This window comes from Myotis daubentonii, chromosome 13, assembly GCF_963259705.1.
Source record: "Myotis daubentonii chromosome 13, mMyoDau2.1, whole genome shotgun sequence".
NCBI classification, from domain to species: Eukaryota; Metazoa; Chordata; class Mammalia; order Chiroptera; family Vespertilionidae; genus Myotis; species Myotis daubentonii.
Window position 1 is genome coordinate 14,922,980 of NC_081852.1, and position 19,134 is coordinate 14,942,113.

Sequence of the window (19,134 nt, forward strand, 5' to 3'; positions counted from 1 at the left end):
CAGGGGGTCCTCGCCCGGCACAGCGGGAAGTGAGCACGCTGCCATGGCCCAGCCGCCCGCCCGCTGAAACGGTTACTGCCGGCAAAGCCGAATCAGCCACCCCCCCCCCCCCGTCACAGACGGGGACTCTGAAGGACCGAGAGGAAAAGGGGCATCGTGACGCAAACAGGCCCCTGGCACCCACATCGGTCAGCTACCGGCTATGAACTGTGAATAGGCTCCTGGCCGCTCTGCATTTCCGTTTCCACCTGTCAAATGGGATCGCGATACCTCAGATATCAGGATCCCGGGGGCTCTGAGAGGATCTGAGGATATATGGTGACAGAGCACTTGGCATTCATTCATTCACTCAAATACTTCACACACCAGAGCTGTGAACAGGATAGTGGGACCTGCCCTCGTAACGTTCTGATCATGAGCAAATACGTAATAAAAGTGGTGTCTGCCAGAAAGAATGAGTCCAGGGGCTGTGCAGCATAGACTCGGGGTTCAGGGGCCCTCTCTGGGGAAGTGAAGTTGAAGGAGGAGCCTGAGAGAGGCAGGCCAAGATGCAGGGAACAGCATTTCTCGCAGAGTGAACAGCATATGTGGAGACTCCATAATGGGGAAAGCCTGGCCCAGCGGAAGACTTGAGAGTGGGTGGTGCGGTGGGTGCAGCCAGGGAGCGGGGAGGGGAGGAGGCAGGGCCAGCTGTCGCGAAGGTGGACAGGAGCAGAGGGGGGTCTGACAGCTGAGGGATATGACCCGAGTTCTGAGTTCTGGTTTGAGAGGCTCTCCATGGTGCTGGGGAGGAAGGCCTTGGGGGGGGGACAGCAGGAGGCAGGGAAACCAGTGGGGCGGCCTAGGCCAGAGACAGGTGCTCAGAGCAGAGGGAGCAGAAGACAGAAGTGGACCTGCGGGTGCTGGGTATGGGTGTGAGAGAGGGAGGGAAGAGGCACGGACACCCCCTTCACATCAGTGGCTTGGGCTTCAAGGCAGCAGTGGGCTGAAGGGAGATGATATCTGGTACGCAGGTCTAGCTGGCCCCTCTTCTCAATGGGCCACCGGTACTCCCCGCCCCTCACTGCCCCCCAGCGCTCCAGGAGGAGGACCCCACAGGCCTGCTGTGGTGGGAGCTGCAGAGTCCGTTTGAGTCCCAGCTGTGAGGGCGCCCTGTGGGTGGCTCCCGCGGCCACCATGTTCCCTACACCTGCAGGCAGGCATGAGCGCAGCCTGGGAGGAGGCCCGTGGCCAACAGTGGGAGAGGGAGTGCACCCACCACGCTAAACGTGGGCCCCACCTGTGCCAGGGGATGGAGAGGCCTCAGACCCAGGCCACACCTCCCTGGGCAGCAGGCAGGGCTCCCAGGGAGAGAAGTGGATGCCCCCCCTACAAGAGGCACCACACAGCCTGGCGTTGGAGGTGTGGGCTCAGTAATAAGAATGATCTGGTTCAAGTCCTGGGTTCATCCTCTTAGGAAGTGGGTGGCTTTGGGCAAGTTCCTTAAACCTCTCTGTGCCTCAGCTTCCTCGTCAGTGGGAAGGGTGTGGGGATGATAGGAAGCCTCCCTCGGAGCTGTAAGGACTGTATTAGGCTCACGACTGTGGACACGCAAGCAGCTGTCCAGGCCTGTCAGCTGAAGCATGAATTATGGTACCTGGCAGCGGCTGGCTTGGGGCTCCATGGTGTGCTGGGTCTGAGCCCCAAGCCCTCAGAGCTGCCATCCGCACCCCAGCACGGAAGGATGTCTCTGTGTCCTGACCCTCGGGCACTGGCAGCCCCATACTCTGCACCATGGGGACACAAATGGCCCTTGGGTTCACTGACTCCTGCTCCCCATTTCACGGAGGAGAAAACTGAGGCCTGGAGAGGGGCAGCGATTGCCCCATCCCACTGTCAGGAAGCAAGTCAGAGGCTGGGGCAGAAGTGGAATCAGCCCCCAGCTTGGGCCTTTCTTAAAGGCGAGCTGGCCCACGGACCCGCTGACAAAGAGGAAATAATTATTTTTGCAGCTGAGACAGAAGCCCGAGCCGGAAAGTGCTCGCTCACTCCGTGGGCATCATCCAGGCCTCAGGGAATGATGCCAACCATCCTGCCTCCGAGGTGACCCGGCTCACGGTGCACACGTGCACCACGCTGCCCCCAGTGCCAGTTCTTTGGTGTGGGCTCGGGCAAAGGGACAAACAGACCTGGCCAAGGTCACATAGTGAGGGCACCACACAGGGGCACCAGGATCAGAGCTCGGGCGCTGGTGGGGGTCTGACCCCTTCCTCACGGGCCTGCATTGGCCCCCCCCCCCACCTGTGGAGACAGAGGGGTGGGACGCTCGCCTTGGCTGAGTTGTACAGTGGGCTCTGCCTGGGATGCTTCTTTGACCATCAGTGAAAAGCTGTGAGGCAGAAACTGAGCTAGCATCCCCCAATGACACTCGGGCCCAGAGCGGTCCCCTAACTTCCTAAGGTCACACATAGGTAACAAGGAGCTAGAACATGATAAGAACAGAGCTATGACATGAGCAGGTGGTCTGTCCCCACTCATACTCTGCCCACTACCAGGCGATCAGCAGGGAGCTCAGAACCAGGGCGGGGCACATAGGCTTCCCTGCCACCGTGTGGGCACCCCCTCCCACTGGGTGCCCAGTCAGGCAGCGGCTCAGGCTCGGGTCAGGCTATGAACAGCGGCAATATCGTCCATCCCCTCGCTCAGTGACCTCAGGTGTGGCTCACACCTGGTGTGGGCTTGGCCATCTGGTGAGACCAAGGAGAGACAGTGGGATGAACCGGTGTCCTGATCACAGCCTGACCGACCACAGCCATAAACATGTGGGTCCCCTGCAGCAGGTGTTCTCTGCTCAAAAGGCACTGGAGCCGCGGAGTGGGTGTAGCCTGAGCCTCAGGGCCTAGTGGGGGTGGGGCCCAACCGGACTCCCTTTGGGATGGTCCCCCCTCCCCCCATCCCCGTTCAGAGGACTCTTGTGGGCTCCTCAGTGCAGGACTCTCACTCTGGGGGTGGGTGGAGGGGTGAGGCCCTAGTGACTGTGAAGACAGGAAGGGCAGCATGCAGACCGCAGACTGAACCGTGCTCTCACTCTCACTGCATGCCAGGAGCTCCCAGGGCGGGGCAAGGCAGTAACAGTGTCCACCCTGTAAGGGTAAGATGGGGACTGGAACATGGCAGAGGTCACTTGGATTGGCGACTGTCCCAGGACCCAGATGCGTCCACACCCACCTTCCCATCCCCTCTGGCTCCTGGGATCCCCTGGGAAGAGCAGGGTGTGGGTTTCGGGGAGGCATCAAGCCAGGCTGGCTGTGGCTAGGGCTGGCCCAGAGCGATGCAGGCTGGTCCCGGATCCCTGCAGGACAGAGGTGCCTGTGCCTCAGGGTGTCCAGGATGTGGGGCACCAGGAAGGCTGGTGCTTGTGGCTCTAGCCTGCAGCTAAGTGTCCAGTTTTTCTCTACAGCTGCCAGGCAGTGGGAGCCCACATTCGGCTGGAGCCCTGGCCCTGTCTTCAGTGGGGAGGTCAAGGGAAAAGTGGGTAGAGTGTGTTTGATTCCCTGCTTGCCCTTTATTTCTGAGTGACCTTGAGCAAGTTTTGGGCATCTCTGAGTCCCCATCTTTGCTCTAAACAAGGATTAATTGCTCCTCTAGCTACTCACCCACCAAGGGAGGCTCCAGGCTGCCCTGCAGGTAACTGGGGGAGGGAGTGGGACTGCCCCAGTGTGGTCTATACGGCAGGGGGTACACTGATGGCATCAGTCAGTCAGAGTTCAGGGCTCCTGTCACCTGCTGCTAAATGACACGTACGTGCCCCTTGTGCCCTGGTGGCTGTGAGAGCTTAATGAGACATTGGCGTGTAGATACGGGTGCCACAGAGTAAGTGACGGGTCAATGAATGGTGACTGTTAAAGTTTGGGGGAGGGGTAACTGCTCAAGGTCTTAAGTGGCCAACTATGGGCCAGAAACCTGGTCAGGTGAGCACCCAAACCAGCCCTAAGCTGCTGCTCCACTGGCTGACCTGACCCGAACCAGCTCTGGCCACTCTGACCCGCCTCGCCTCGCTGGATCACAGCTGTCTCTATGCCCATTTTACAGATGGCCAAGCAGCTGCTGGCCAGGGGTCAAACAGCCAGGGGCTCTGCCTCTGCCCCCCCCCCCCCCCCGCAGGAAGGGTGGCCTCTGACCCAGCTCCCAGGCTCTCTGGGGTGACACGGGCTCCCGCACCTGAGACCCACCGGGGAGGCCTCCCCTTGCGTGACCCTGGAGCAGGCCCTGTCCTTCCCTGGCGGCCAGTGCTGGCTCCAGGAGCAAGGCAAATATTTACCCCGATGGTTATCCAGACGTGCCGGCCGCCCCGCCTCCCGCATTCCTGGAATACATGTTCCCTGACCTCACCACGCTAGGGGGCTGGGGGAGGCATCCAGACAGCCGTGGGTTAGCGCCAGGCCGAGGAGTGCCCTGGGCCTGGTGGGAGCCAGTGTGTATGGTGGGGAAGGGGCTACACGGATGCCACCTCTGGGCCTCCTTTAGGCAGCTCCTCACACCTACTGCTTCTCTCTCTCTCTCTCTCTCACACACACACACACACACACACACACACACACACACACACACACATGCCCGTGTCCATGGAGGGAGCCACTCAGCCTGCCACACACACGGCAACTCTCCCACTTGCCAGGGCTCTTCCTCCTCAGCCGCAGCCGCTCTCGGGGCCTCAGTCCTCCTCAGCACAGCCCTGTCATCGGGGAGCTGTAGTGTCCGACTTCACAGATGAAGAAACTGCCCAGCAAAGGCCAGAGGTCACGGAGATGCATGTGGGAGGGCATGCGCTGCCTCACCCCAAACTTTCCCCAGCGGGGTGGCACCATCAGAACCCTGCCCATCCTTCCGTGCCCAAAGCATCACTTCCTCCAGGCTGCCTTCCCGATGGGCCCCATCCCAGTGACGTTTCCCTTTTCTGAACTCCCAGAATATTTGATGGGCTCCTTTCGCTCTCCTCGCATAATCAAAATTGGGGGCCTGGTCATCTCTCCTGCTGGGAGGGCCTGTCATACCCACTGCAGGCATAGCAAAGGGGGGCTCCGGGGCTCGGGTGGCCCCTGGTGCTCTGGGAGGGCTGAAACCCCAAGTCTTCCCACAAAAGAACAGGAGTGGCTGCAGGCAGCCTCGGGAACAGCTAAGAAAGCCCCAGTGAGTTGGCTGTTTGGGGTGGAGGGGCCTCCTGGGCAGGGCTGCCTGAGAACCAGGAGGTGCCCTTGGTCAATCCTCCTGTCTGTCTTCACTTCCTCTGAGAAGATTTTGAGCTGCCCCGACAGCCTGCCCACTCCCAGGCCCAAGGACGCCCAGTGTGCCCGGGCCCCTGCTACCACCCCGGGGCTTTCACCTGCCTCTCTCCTCTGTCTTCTTAGGAGAGGCAGACCAGCAGGGTTCGGCAGGCAAGCTGCCAGAGGAGGAAAAGGAGGAGAAGAAAGAATTGGGGATGGGTGGGTGTGGAGAATGAAGGCAGGGCCCAAGGCCAACCGGTACACTTGCCCAGCCTGTGTGCTTCCCAAGGGTGTTGGTGCATTGTCTATGCAGCGGTTCTCAACCTGTGGGTCGCGACCATCGGAAAACACATATAGCATATCAGATATTTACATGACGATTCATAACAGTAGCAAAATTACAGTTATGAAGTAGCAACGAAAATAATTTTATGGTTGGGGGTCACCACAACATGAGGAACTGTATTAAAGGGTCGGGGCATTAGGAAGGTTGAGAACCACTGGTACGGCAAAGTGGTGAGACCCAAAAGAAGGTGGGCAATTCTAGGACAAAGTGCTGGAAGGGGTGCCTGGCTCAGCCTGGCAGCAAACGGGGGTCAGGGGCCTCACCCCCTTGGGCAGAGTCTCTCACGCAGGAGGGCACCCTCCAAGGCAAAGGCCCAGAGGCTTGGCAGGAGAAAGGCTTTGGGCTGAATAATCATAGGTGGTACCAGCGAGCAGGGAACACTGCATTCACGGGGCAGGGCACCAGCTTCCCTGGGCACAGGCAGACACATCCAGGGCTTCACACCCTGCCCAATCCTCATCTGCTGTGTCTTCACGGCCACGTTGGAGTGGCACCTGCTCTAGAGACCCTGTTGGGCCCGCAAGTCCTCAGTGGGCATCGCCCAGGCCCAAGGAGTGATGCCCACCCAGCCTGCCTCTCCGGTGCTCCGGCTCATGATGCACACTCGCATGCCTTGCCCCGACTCAGCCCCTTGGTATTGGGCCTGTACCAAGGGGCAAATGACACCACAGACAGGAAGGATCCTACCCAAGCTCACAGAGCAATCAGGCCCCAGTCAGGGACTGGCTCTCCTTTGCTGCCAATCTGCATCACATTCTCACCCGGAAGCCTCCCTGACTGCCCTAGTCCACACCTCCTACCACCCAGAAGCCCTGGGCTCTGGCTTGAGGAAGAGGAAAGGGTCTCTCTGTCCTCAGGTCATCAAATGAACAATTTCTTCTCTAATCAAGGGTGAGGACTCCACACAGATTGATGGTGCATAGTGTGGCTTTAGGTTCTTATACACCAGAGTTCGGGTTCAGCTCTGTCGCTTATCGAGGCATGTAATGTTGGGCAATAAACTTAGCCTCTCTGGGCCTCAGTTTCCTCATCTGTAAAATGGGGTAACAAGAATCACTACACTCACAGAAATGTAAGGCCTTAACATTATTCCCATACTGCACTTGCACAGGAAATGCTCAATAGATAAGGACTGCCATTGTCCCTGGCTTAGGTTTGCTGCCGAGTGCAAACTTGGGGCTGCCCCGTGTGGAGGCACTGGACCCCTTATCACAGATATGGAGAAGGCCCAGGACTCTGGAGCCATCTCAGGAGCAGTCCCAGTGGCTCTGCTTCCTGGAGACAGGCTTCATGAGGGTCACCTGCTCCCAGAAGAGGGGCCCAGCCCCTTCCCACAGAAAGGCCTCCAGGTGCAAGCTCTGTGCCAGGTGCTCCCTTTCACACCCTCCATATCTCATCAGGCCCCATGGGTGGGCAGAGCCAGGGTCAGGGTCTTGCCCAGAGGGGCACCTAGCTGGAGTTGGCCAAACCAGTGCCCTCTGGCACCCACCTGGGCATTTGCCACTCCCAATGACAATGATCAAAACTGAATGTTCTGTCAGCAGCCCTCTTACAGAGGGGACGTGAATCTGCGAAAGGACAGGGATAGGCCCACGTCAGCCTGGTGTTGGAGGCCAGACTGTCCCTCCAGGTCTGTTTCCTCATCTGGGGCTACACAGGCTGGAGGATTAGCGGAACTGATGTCACACCCATGATTGGCACAGGGCTGGGCAGCACCCTCGTCGTCAGCTCCGTGGGGCAGCCTGGACCCATGCCCTGTGCTCCCTCCACTCGAGGAGGCAGGCGGGACCATCGAGAGGCTGAAGGGCACAGGCGCTCCCAATGCCCATGCAAACCGCCTATCACCAAGTGTCCCAATGACCCCATTCCTGGGCCAGGGCCCGTCCCCCGGCGGCCACCCTCTCCACACAGGCATCCCTCTGGGATTCTGGCCACACGTGGGCCAGGTCAGTCTGCAGTGATGGCCAAGGGCCAGGCTTACAAACGCTGGACAAAGGAAGGTCCTGTTCTTGCTAGCGAGAAGTGGGGGGTCTGAGCACAGCACTAAGGCCACCCAGGCCTGAGCAAAATCCTGGTTCTGCCGCTTGCAAGCCATGTGGCCTTAGCCAAGTCCCTGCGCCTCCCCTTCCTCAGTTTACTCAATGGTGCAGCGGGGAGGGAGAAGGTCTAACTGGGGCAAGTGCGGGGCCAACCCCTGGCCGTGGAGGGGCCAGGCCACGGGAGCGCTTCCGGTTTGTAGGAAAGCCAGCTCTCCCCCCAGGGGCAGCCCAGGGCTGGCTGCAGGGGAGCCGGTGGGAAGGCCGGGGACTGGAGGTGTGTTAATCCTCATACTGCACTTCGCCACCTGTCCCAAGGTGCTCCACCAAGGTAGTCACCCAGGGAAGCTCACTAGCGCCACGGGATCCTGCTCGCACAGAGGAAGGTTCCAGTCCGGCCTGTGCCCTCACCCTCCCTGACCTGGGCGAGAGCTCCCTACGCCCTGAAGCCTCCATCACTCAGTCTGAAGAGTGGGAGGAATAATGCCTGCTTAATCCCGGGGTTGCTGAATGGACTCTAGGAGATGGAGGATGTGGCCCGCCCGGCGACGGGCTTCGAGGAGGTTCCCTGTTCTGTTCCACACACTGCCGGCCTTGGCTACTCTTACCTTCCCAGGCAGCCCCAGGGCCCAGCCCGGTCAAAGCATCACACACGCAGAGCACATCCCAGCGTTCCCACCAGGAGGCACTAGGGACCCCCAGGTGCTTCCCAGCCAAGGCCTGCAGGACCAGCAAAGGGTGCCCCTTTCTTCTCCCTTGAGTCTGGATTTCCCCTGCCTTCTCTCAGAAAGAGGGGCTCCCTCAGCCCAGCAACTCAGTGAGATTCTCGGGGGACCTCCCCACACACCTGTCCATCACCCCTGTTGGCTAGGGCTGGGCCCCTGATGGGCTAAGAGGAGGGGCCAAGGCCAGCCCCATGATGGATTTCTGCCTGTTGCCCACAGCACCCAGCACAGGGCTTGCAGGTATGAGCCCCCGGAACGTTTGCTGGATGAACAAATGAGCAGTGATGAGAAGTGTGGTGTGAAAACAGATGTAGATCAGAGAACACAGGTTAACACTTGCACGGTGCTTACCACGTCCCTACCGGGTCCGGCTCTACAGACACTATTTATATAGCAAACCCATTTAGTCTCCACAGCAGTTCTATAAAGTAATGTCATTCCCATTTCACAGATGAGGAAACAGAGGCTCGGAGACTGAAGTCACCTGTCCAGTGTTAGCAAGTGGCAGAGCTGAGTGAGTGCAGACCCTGGGCTCCAGGATCCACAGGCTGCCCACAGTATCCTGGAGAGCAGCCCCTCAGAGGCTGCAGACAGATTTCCCCCAGGGCTGCAGGCCCCGCCTCCAGGGTCCGATTTAATTGGTGGGGTGGGCTGTCTTTCTAAGCTGCTCTGGCTCCCACCTGGGCAGGGGCTGAGAACCCCTGGCCAGCCCCACCCTCACTCTGCAATGGGGAAACTGGTTCGGAGAGGGAGGGGACACGCCGGAGATCTCCCTGCACGTTGTGGGAGGGGGAGCCTGTGATCTGAAGTCCGGTCCCCTGACTTCTGCATCGTGGGCTTAGTGCACCGTCCCCGCAGCCAGCTGCTCACGGTGCAGATGTGGGCGGGAGAGTGAGGCAGACAGGCGCAGGGAAGCTAGAACAGTACGCAGCCAGATGACACACAGGCCCAGCCATTCCTGACTCACGGCCACCCATCCTGTGACTCCACCCACCGCCAATGTCCCCACCCTGGCTTCTACCCCACAGCCCACTGCAGCCACCACAGTCACCTCCCATTTCGGACCAGAAAGCCACAGAGGGAGGAAGAAGCAGTGGGGCCCCACCCAGGGCTGGGTGGGAAACCCAGACTACCCTGAGCTGGGGGCGGGGGCAGGACAGCTCTGGGACACGCAGAGGAAGCCGAACTGGTGCTGACCCCTGCCCCTCCCTGCAGTACCGCATGCTCCCAGCCTGCGCTAGCCCCCGCCCTGAGGACACGGGTCTACAGGAGGAAAACTGAGGCCTGCGGAGCCCAGCGGGCACTGACACCCACCTGGGCCTACTTCCTCAGCCACGTGACTCCCCACACCTGGATGAGATGCCAGGCTGTCCCACCGCCATTCCTCTCTCTGAGAATGCACTACCCCTCCGTCCGAGAACCTTCAATGGCTCCCGCTGTCTACAAGGTTCAGTTCTAACTCTTCAGCCTCATATTCAAGGCCCCAGTCTGACTTTGACCTATAACCTTCCCCTACACGTCTGTGTCTCAACCTCTGTGAACCTGATGCCTGGAATGCCCTGGTCCGTGTGGCCTGAAACACTGAGAAAGAAATTAAATCACCAGGGGCCACAGGGGTTCAGACCCTGTTCCCAAGGTCTCCAGGACTCCTCACATCCTTATGACACTGGCTCTGAAAGGCAAATGCTGTCACTGCCCACAGGGAGGAACTTGGGTGCTGGGACCTATGGTCTCCCTGTCACTGATAAGCTTTCGGCTGGCCCACGAGCTCAGGGGGGCGCCCAGTCTGTGTTAACCATCCAAAGTCATGGCGACTTGGGTCTACTCACCTTGGTGCCCTGGCTCTCCCTTCGGTCCCTTTGGGAAAACAGCTGATCCTGGGCTTCAGCCCCGGCTGACACTAAGCTGGGTTTGGGCTGGGGCTGCCCAGGGGGAGGTGTCATGGATCAAGCATGTTGCACAGGTGTGGGGGCCAGCTGCCCAGTGCAAAGCCCAGTGTAACCATCCTGGGCAGGCCGATTCACCTCTCTGTGTCTCGGTTTCCTACTCTGTAGGCAACAGGAGTGACCTCCCGGGGTTGCTGTGATGACCATGAACTGTAAGTGAAGTATGAGAGCAGCCCGTCCACGAGGTGCTGTCCTAGTGTTTGGAGCATGAAGTATTACTACCCTGGTCCTCCCTGCACCTTAGGCTCAACACCACAACCCAAGGAAAACCCAGGCCTCAGAGCACCGACTGGAGGGAGGAGGAGGGCAGCAGGAGACCCTGCCCCTTAGCACTGCTCCCTCCAGCCCCAGCCACAGGCCTGCTAACCTGGCCCACGTGCCTAATGGCAGCAGAGGGCTCTCGGACGCCCCACCTCCAGCTCCGGAGGAGGGAGAAAGGAAGGCTCCTTCCTGGGCAGAGGTACCCAGCTTTGCCCGTGTTGTCAGCGATGGAATGACCCAGAGAGGGGCCATGCCAGCATCACCCTGTCTGCCACAGACACTCCGGCAGGCACCCATGTCTCTCTCCCTGCTCGGGGGTCATCATAGACAAAGCGCCTTTGGCTGGGATGCGTGACAGGAGTCTGTCTGGGCAGTTAATCCCAAACCTGGTTGTCCTTATAAGATACAAAACTCGCCCCACCCACCCCTTTATCCATGGGATGCTTGCAGCTGGGCCGGGCTGCTTTCCCTGACTTTTCTTTCTACAGATGAGGCCAGAGGGGTTGAGTGACTTCCTCAAGGGACCAGCAAGCTGGTGGTAGATCCTAGGCCCCAAACCTTGTTCTCTGGGCTCCCAGGCCTAGCCCCAGTAAGAGCTTCTCTCTCCAGGCCCATACAGGTGCCTGGCTGTCTAGGAGAAGATAAGTCATCAGCATGTGTGGGGTGAGGAATGGGTGTGGGCCCAGAGCTTCCACCAGCGGGAGGGGGTCAGCACAGGTCAGGGGCAGGGCAGTCCAGAACTGAGGTCCTGCTTCCTCTCTCAAGAGGGCATGATTCCTGGCAGCAGCTCCCACGGGAAATAGTAGAAGCGCCACCCTTGGGAACATGGGGTGGGACGGGGGTGCGTGGGCAGGGTTTCCTGTTGTGGGGGTGGTGGCCACTTGCTGAGGCCCAGTGACCTGTGTGGCTGTGGCCCTGGGGCCAGGCCAGCATTGGGTTTCGCCTCATCCCTGGCTCAGACCCAGTTCCCCTGAGTCCCATCCTCCAGGCCCGCCCTGGCTTCCTGTCCCATAGGTCCCACCCAGCCCGGGAGGCAGGGAGGGCCCCGTGGAGCCTCCTCAGAAGTGCCAAAGTTTTCTGGAGCAGGAGTGGGCAGGCCGCCCTGGCCTGCTCGGTGGCCTCTGACCTCTGATCTCGACCTCCAGTGCTGTTTTCTAGCAGGAGGCCTTGGCAGAAGTACCACTGGGGTGTTTTCCTAGTAACTCACAACTTCAGACACAGCTGAGCAGGATCAGCCCCCAGCCCGCCCCAAGCATTCGGATCACTGCTCCCCAGCTCTGGGCAGAGGGCAGGGTCATTTCTGAGCCGTGCCGAAGGGACCAGGACAAGGGGAGAAGCTGAAGTGGGACCCATCTCAGGCCTCCCAGGCAGGACTTCTAGTGGCCAGAGGAGAGCGGCTGTGTGGCAGGTCCTGCAGAGGGTGCATCCCAGCCGGGCAGCACAGCCCCACCCCAGGGACAAGGTGACATCAAACCCTCAGAGAGAGACCCCTTCATCGCCCCCAGCTTCGCATGCCTGGGTCCTTAAAGGGCCAGCAGTCTGGGTGAGATGGAAGCTTGGTCCAGGGTGCTGTGGGGCCACCATGGTCTGCACCTCAGGAGCTGGGGCTCACCTGTCCTCCAGTGGGGAGATGCCGGGAGTGGAGCGGTTGGGGGCCCAGCCCAGTGTGAGGGAGAGGCCCTCCCCTGCTTTCCTAGGGCACAGGAGGTCGTGGCAGCTCAAGTCTCTCTCAGGGCTGCTCTGGAAACAGGTGCCTCTAAAAGCAACTGCCCGGGAGAGCAGGACCCTTCCAGCTGCCTGTGGACCCACCACGGACAAAAGCCTCTCGTGGCTCCGTTTGGGGGATGAGTGCAGATGGGAGATGATTTGGTGCTGAATGGGCTGATCTTGTCTGAGAGCACCCCAGGGACCGGGGCAGAGCTGGGGTTCAGGGCTCCCGCCTGTACCATGGGATCCTCAAGGACCTCCCCATGAAGGCTGACAGCCAAACTCACAGCAGTCCCCGGGGCCATGCTGGGAAGGCGGGGCTGCCCAGTGCAGGACCTGCCCACACTACTCCCATCAAACAGGCCTGGGCTGCCTGCAGACTCCGCTGAGCTTCTGCCTGGAGGGAGCAAATCTTGAGAGGGGCTCGGTCAGGAGGCTGAAGGCCTGAAGTGAGCAGGGTGGACCATGAGCCAGACTTCAGCCCTGCTGGGCGGCCAGGGCACACGTTACCAGGAAGAGTTTCTAAGATAGCCATGTGCAGTATTGAGCCTCTCGACCCTGGGGGCATGCAAGGCCAGGCCAGGACACACAGGCCTAGGCAGCCTTCTGGAACTATAGCCCAGTAGCTTATAGCCACCCCAGGCCAGAATCCACATTTCGTCATGGGTGGCAGGATGGCTGGCCTGTGTCACCAGCTCAGCCACTGGCCACCAGCTCCACCCCTTTTCTGTAGGGGAGCTTCCCAGCTGGAACGGCCTTGAGCTCAGGAGCCAAGCCAGGGAGAATACCCTCAAATCTATCACAAGCGAGACCAGGTCTTTCCGTGCTCTATGTGCCCTGATGCCAGCTCTCTGAGCCCCTCATCCTGGGTACCTGGTGTGCTCAGACACCAGCCTATCTGGGGGAAAGTATGCCCAAGCTTCCCAAGAACCCAGGGCAGCCTGTGGGGTCTGTTTAACCCGACCTCCACTCCACGATGGCTCCTCTCCTGGGCCTCACCTTAGCCTGGACCCGCAGCCCTGGCGATGCTGCTTGATGTGGCCTTGGCGAGGCACATGTGTCTCACTGAGCACAGGCCCGGCACAGACTTGGCTGCCAGGAATGGTTTGTCAAAGGAGAGGGGGACGCACAGACACATGATGGGCCCTCAGAAGCAGGGACCCAAAGGCCACTACAGCCCCCTCCTCCACCAGGCCCGAGGGGCACTGTACCCTCTACAGCTAAGCCACGCCATACAGGCCAGGCAAACCTGGAGGAAGGCAGAAGGACACCTGCCACGTCTCCTGAGGCTCTGCTGCCCAGAGGGGCTTGGGAAGGCCCCAGAGTCTCTGGGCTCTGCTGCTGTCTGTTGTGGAAGCCTGGCTCCAGCTCCCACTGCTCTGGAGGAAGTGGCCCCTGGGACCTGAACCCCAGCTGCTCAGCCTACAAGGGACTCAGTGACATCTCTCCCCCTTGCCTGCCATCCCCTACCCAGCTCTGGGGGTATGTGGTAAGGCCGATCTGCCTTAGGACCAGGGTCTCTGCTCTATGAAAAATGGTCCTGCCCCTCCGACAGGAGGAAAGCATGTCAGAGGTATGGGATTCTGACAACCCTACGCCCCTGCCCAGCACAGGTCCTGGCACACAGTAGGTGCTCCATCTGTTGACTTGAGCAGAGGCCTGCTGGACACATGAGGGAAGGCCTGACGTGGCCTTTCCTGCCAAGGGGTCAGGGCTCAGCAGCCACTCCGGGGGACACGACAGCCAGTGGCCATGTCCACACGTGCCCCTCTCTCTGGCCAGGACTCTGCCTCTTCCAGCTCCCCTTGGACAGAGAGTGCCTGCCCTCTCTGTTGCAGGGCTGGGAGGGTTCTCTGTAGTCAGCAAGTCTAATACCTTTTCTTGACAGGTGGAGGTGGGGAGGGCCAGGGAGAGCAGGGGATCAGAGCAGGGCCAGGCCCAGGCCAGGCCTCCTCACACCGAATCCAGAGGCCCAAGAACTGCATGTCCGGCTCAGGGCTGCCCTCTGTCCCCGCGATCTTCATGTCGCCACCCACGCCAGCGTGGCCCCCTCCCCTGGCTCCATGTCTTAGCTGCCTGGCTACAGCCAGCCTGAACTGCTTACTTAAACAAACAGGGAAAGTGGCCACGTGACTGGCTAAGGTTTCCTAGACCAGGGACACACACACACACACACACACACACAAACACACGCACGCACACGCACGCACACTCGCTGCAGGTCAGGTGGCCATGTGGCCCAGCAGGGCAGGGACTGGGCCGGCTCAGGTTTCTTGTCTCTGAAGGACAAGTGATCGGCCTGCCTTTCCTCACCCAAAAGAATGCCTTCTCCAAACACTTGTTTTCTGCTTCCTGGACGCGCCAGGGACGTGCTGGATGGGAATAGGGGGGAGTGCGGGGAGAAGGGGGGTGGGGTGGAGGGAAGGACACACGCCTCCCGGCCCTCAGTCCGGTGTTTTCCTTCCGCCCTCCCCACCGAGAGGGCAGATGCCTGCTGGGAAACTGTGGCAGCTCAGCGGCTCTCGGCTCTCACGCAGGGAGAATCCAGAGCCCAGAACTCGCATGTGGGGCAGGAGGGGAGCCGAGGTTTATCTCCGAGGGAGACAGAGACAGGCCCGTCAAGGCCTTGTACCTGGAGCAGCGGTTTGGCAGCTGGACTCCACGGCCCAGCCCCGGGCGTCCAGGGAACGAGGAAGGTGGAGAAGGGAGCTTAGTCCAGCCTGGCAGGAGCCCGCCTGCCTTCGGTCTGCTGTTTGGGGAAGGTCTGCCATGTGACTGGCTAAGGTTTCCCAGACCAGGGTCTTGAGGGCTGCTCTCGCTTTGGGGGGGGTCTATGCCTCAGATGCCCCCACAGACTGGCAGTTGTCATCACAGCCCTGAGGTGAGCCCCCGAAAGGAGAAGGAACCCACCTCTCCTGGCAGGCAGGGCTGAGACCTGTTCCAGGTGGACCACGCACCAGCTCTGTGGGGGGCATCTGAGTGGCTTCCATCCCGACCCTAGCAGCAGCGCTGGAGAGGCAGGGCAGGAGGAAGTGAGGGGCACGGCCAGAGTTCTCAAATAAGAACCAAGCCCCTCTTCTATGCTCTCTCACCACAGCCCTACGAGGTGGTCATGTCATCACCCCATTTACAGATGGGGGATCAGCAACCTGACAGCCACGGTTGGTAAGGGTTGGATCAGGAGCTGCACCCAGAGCGTCCAGCCCTAGCGTCCACGTTCCTACCAGTTCCCAGCGTACCAGAGGCTGGCACCTGGCCAGGGCTGGGCACAGAGCCCTAAGCAGGTACCCAGGGCCAGGCCCTCATTCTCCAGGGACGCCCACCAGCCAGCCCCACCTCCTCCTCCGTCTGTCCCACCACTCGGAGCAGCCCTGGCACGTAGCTTTGTGAAGGGCTCTAGGATGGAAGAGGAAGAGGCGGAGACATAAAGGAGAAGAAAATGTGGGGAAGGGGAGACCGTGGGGGTACAAACAAGGACGGAGAGAGAACGAGAGAGCCAGGGTGCGGTGGGAGATAGTGGAGGAAAATCGGAAGTGGAAGAACAGCAAGAGTGAGAGAGAGAAGGAGTGACAGAGAAATGGGGAGAGAAGACGGGAGAAACAACACTGAGAAAGAGGGCAGGAAGGAGAGGGGCAGGGAAAACAAAGCCAGAGAGAACAGAGGCGAACAGAAGGGAAGAAGGGGCAGCTGGGCGAGAGGAAGAAGGGAAGGAAGGAAGGAAGGAAGGAAGGAGGGGAGGAGGGAGGTGACCCACAGGGAAGGGCCAGAGGATCAAGCGAGCAGGAGTGAAGGAGAAAGACAGACAGGCAGAGGGCGGTCAGGGCAGGAGAGGGCCTTGGTACAGGGAGAGACAGAGAGAAAGCACAGCCGCCCACCGAACATTAAATACCTAACAGGAGATGACAAATCAAATGGGAATTACTGCGGTAAAAACATAATTAGAAACTTGATTGAAGTTAAACAGAATTTACATAACACTGCAAATTAACTTTACACGGAAAGTATTCACGGGGAAGGCAATGAAAAGGCATTTCATTAGTAATCTATATTTAAACAATAGGCACAATGGAGCCTTCAGAGGAGGAACTCGGTGCCTTCAATCTGAGCGAATGCCAAAGGCCAGGGGGGAACAGAAGGCAGTGGGTGCCCCAAGAGGAAGCGGGCGGGGTCCAGGTTGGTGGGGGTGGGTGGACACAGTAAGCCAGATCCGATTCTGGTGTAGGTTCTGCCCTTGACTTGCTGTGTGGCCATGGCCAAGTGTCTGACCTTCTCTGGCCCTCTGTTTCCTCATCTGCAAAATGAGGAAGCTGGAGAGCTGGTTTACATGAAGGTGCCCGCAAGGCCGGATACTGCAAAAGAGCCCGGGAGATGGCAGAGGGCAGCGGGCAAGAGTGCTTAGGATCCAAACAGACCCAGTTCACAGCTCCCCCCCCACACCCCCCCACCCCCAATTAGCCCTGGCGTCATGCAAGCTTCTTCCTCTCTGGCCCTGATTTACCCATCTGTTCAATGGGGATAAGTCCACTCCTGCCCAACGTCACACAGGCAGGGGGAGGACCTAGGGAGCTATCGGTGGGGGCAGGCTTAAAGAAAAGTGAGTCTATGGCACAGGATTACTTGTCCCATCCGAGGGGCACACTAATGAGATTACAGGGCAGCCTGCCATGGAGCACGCCTCATCCGAGCAGCTTCCCTCAGCTCCCCCAGTCCCCGAAGCAGCCAGAGGCAGCTGTCCCTGAGGGACTCAGGGGTCACAAAGTCCCTGCTGGGCTCCCTCCTAGTCTCGGTGTGGAGAAGTCTCCGAAGCCTCCCCCTCACTCCAGTCCCATCAGCCTCTGGGCCGGTCCGTGCCCCTGCAAACTCCTGGCGGTGTGGTGTGCTCCTCCCCACCCTCATCCCACTTGGAGCTCCACGCTGAGCACTGGCCCATCCTATCTTCAAGGCTGGTTCAGGGACAGGGATCTCTCCGCAGCCTCCCTGAACGAGCCGGGCCCCTCTCTCCACTGAGAGCTGAGTGCTAGGTGGGAAACACAGTCGACGCACAAGGTGGACGCCTTCCCCCCACCCCCAAACGCACACACCTGCCCGCCAAAGGCAGAGCGCTCGGCTGCTCCAACTGCAGAGCGTCAGCAGCAGCTCTGCCGGGCACTCACAGTGCAGGAAGTTTCTACCGTTTCTTTTAAGATAAAGGATACAGACAGTGCTTAGGGGTCCAGTAGGGAGGTGCTGGGTGCCCTTCCCCTACAGGCAGCCACCTCTAGAACCAGTGTTTTCAGACAAGCACTCCAGGCAAGGGGGAGGCCTCAGGGGCCCAAGAGCCCCAGAGGGGAGGGAGGAGGTCAGGAGAGGGAGGGGAAGCTTCTTAAAAGGAAGTGCAAAGTATGCAGACATCAGGGCAAGAGGTTCGGCTAAGCCCAACGAATGCCCGCCAGAGTGACAGGGAGGGTCCCGCACATGGGCAAACCCACAGCCCAGCCAGACACCCATGAGCCTGGGCCCCTGTGTGGCCAGGTGTGGAGGGGGAAGCTGCTCTGGTCCCTTCTCCCTCTCTACCACCTCTCTCCACACATGGCTCATTTTATTGAGGCCTCTGAGCCTTTGTTAATGCTGTTCCCTCTGCCTGAGGCATCCTTTCCCTATTTGCCAGCAAAATCTTCCCCATCCATGAAGAGCCCACTGTCTCAGTCCTCCTCCCTCCCTGGCTACACCTTCCCCATCTGCTTACTGATCCACCCTCCTTCCCTCCCTCTATCGCAGTAGTTCTCCACCTTTAAATACAGTTCCCCATGTTGTGACCCAACCATAAAATTATTTTCGTTGCTACTTCATAACTGTAATGTTGCTACTGTTATGAATCATAATGTAAATATCTGATATGCAGGATGGTCTTAGGGGACCCCTGGGAAAGGGTCGTTCGACCGCCAAAGGGGTCGCGACCCACAGGTTGAGAACCGCTGCTCTAGGGGCTGGGTGCCCGGTGACAGTGACACAGACTCAGGCTGTGGTCTGCTCTAGCTCCACTCCCTCCCGCAACAGCACCCATACACGGCAGCTACCACACATGTATCTCCAGTCGGGATGCACGCTGCCTCCCAGACTCATCCATCCGACTGCCTGCTCAACCCTTCCCCTTGGAAGTCTCAAAGCCGCCGCACAGGCAACTTGTCTAAACACAGCTCCTCGCTTCCTTCAGCCTCCCCTGCCGGCAGCCCTGGCTGAGTAACCGCCCGTCTCTGCTCTGCCAGCGCTCCAGTCTCACACCCAAGAGCCTTCCTCCACTCTCCCCCTCTTCTCTCATGCTCTACCTCGAATCCACCAGCCGCAAGATCTTTAAAGTATATTCAGATTTCGATGGCTTCCCACCCACCTCTCCCCCTACCGCCACCACCCCTGCCTGGATGTGGCCCGCAGCCCCCCAGCCATCTCCGGGCTCCCCTCTTGCCTGTCTACATGAGTGGGTCCCCCAGGGTCTCTCTGCCTTCTCCTTCTACCCCCCACTTCACTCCAGCCTCGTGACTGCTCCGCCACTTCCCTGAGCACCCCAAGTGCACCCCAGCCCCTACCTCCTTGGGTTCAGGTCTCCGTTCCAATGCACCCGGTCAGAGGCCTCCCTTGACCATCCTTTGTCAAAGATCACTTTCCTCCACCTCCAAACTCGGTTACTTTACTCAGTTAACTTCCCTTCTTAAAATTTAGCACCACCGGACATGTTACATATCGCGTTTGGAGTATTTCCTGTCCATTTCTGCTCATGGGAATGGAAGCGCCACGAGGAAAGGGAATCTTGTCCGTTGTATTCCCTGCTGTCTCCAAAAACACCAAGCAGTTCCCAGCACGAGACTTTCCCAGGAAACATTTGGGGCGTGAATA

At 59.5% G+C, this 19,134-nt stretch overlaps 2 protein-coding genes across 12 annotated transcripts in view; both read right to left on the minus strand.

Moving 5' to 3' along the window:
- Nucleotides 1–19,134, minus strand: part of ZMIZ1 (zinc finger MIZ-type containing 1) — a 218,695-nt gene that overhangs the window by 136,585 nt on the left and 62,976 nt on the right. The window lies entirely within an intron of this gene.
- On the minus strand, nt 5–18,029 carry LOC132214791 (uncharacterized). Its single transcript, XM_059662242.1, has 2 exons — nt 10,615–18,029; nt 5–10,572 (listed from the first exon to the last, which is right to left on the minus strand). The coding sequence occupies exon 2, from the start codon at nt 3,591–3,593 to the stop codon at nt 2,691–2,693; it is 903 nt and encodes a 300-aa protein (XP_059518225.1). The 5' UTR covers nt 3,594–10,572; nt 10,615–18,029; the 3' UTR covers nt 5–2,690.

Bases quoted from the DNA above. Each gene is read 5' to 3' on its own strand.
- LOC132214791 (XM_059662242.1), bottom strand. From the start codon at position 3,593: ATGGGGACTCAGAGATGCCCAAAACTTGCTCAAGGTCACTCAGAAATA.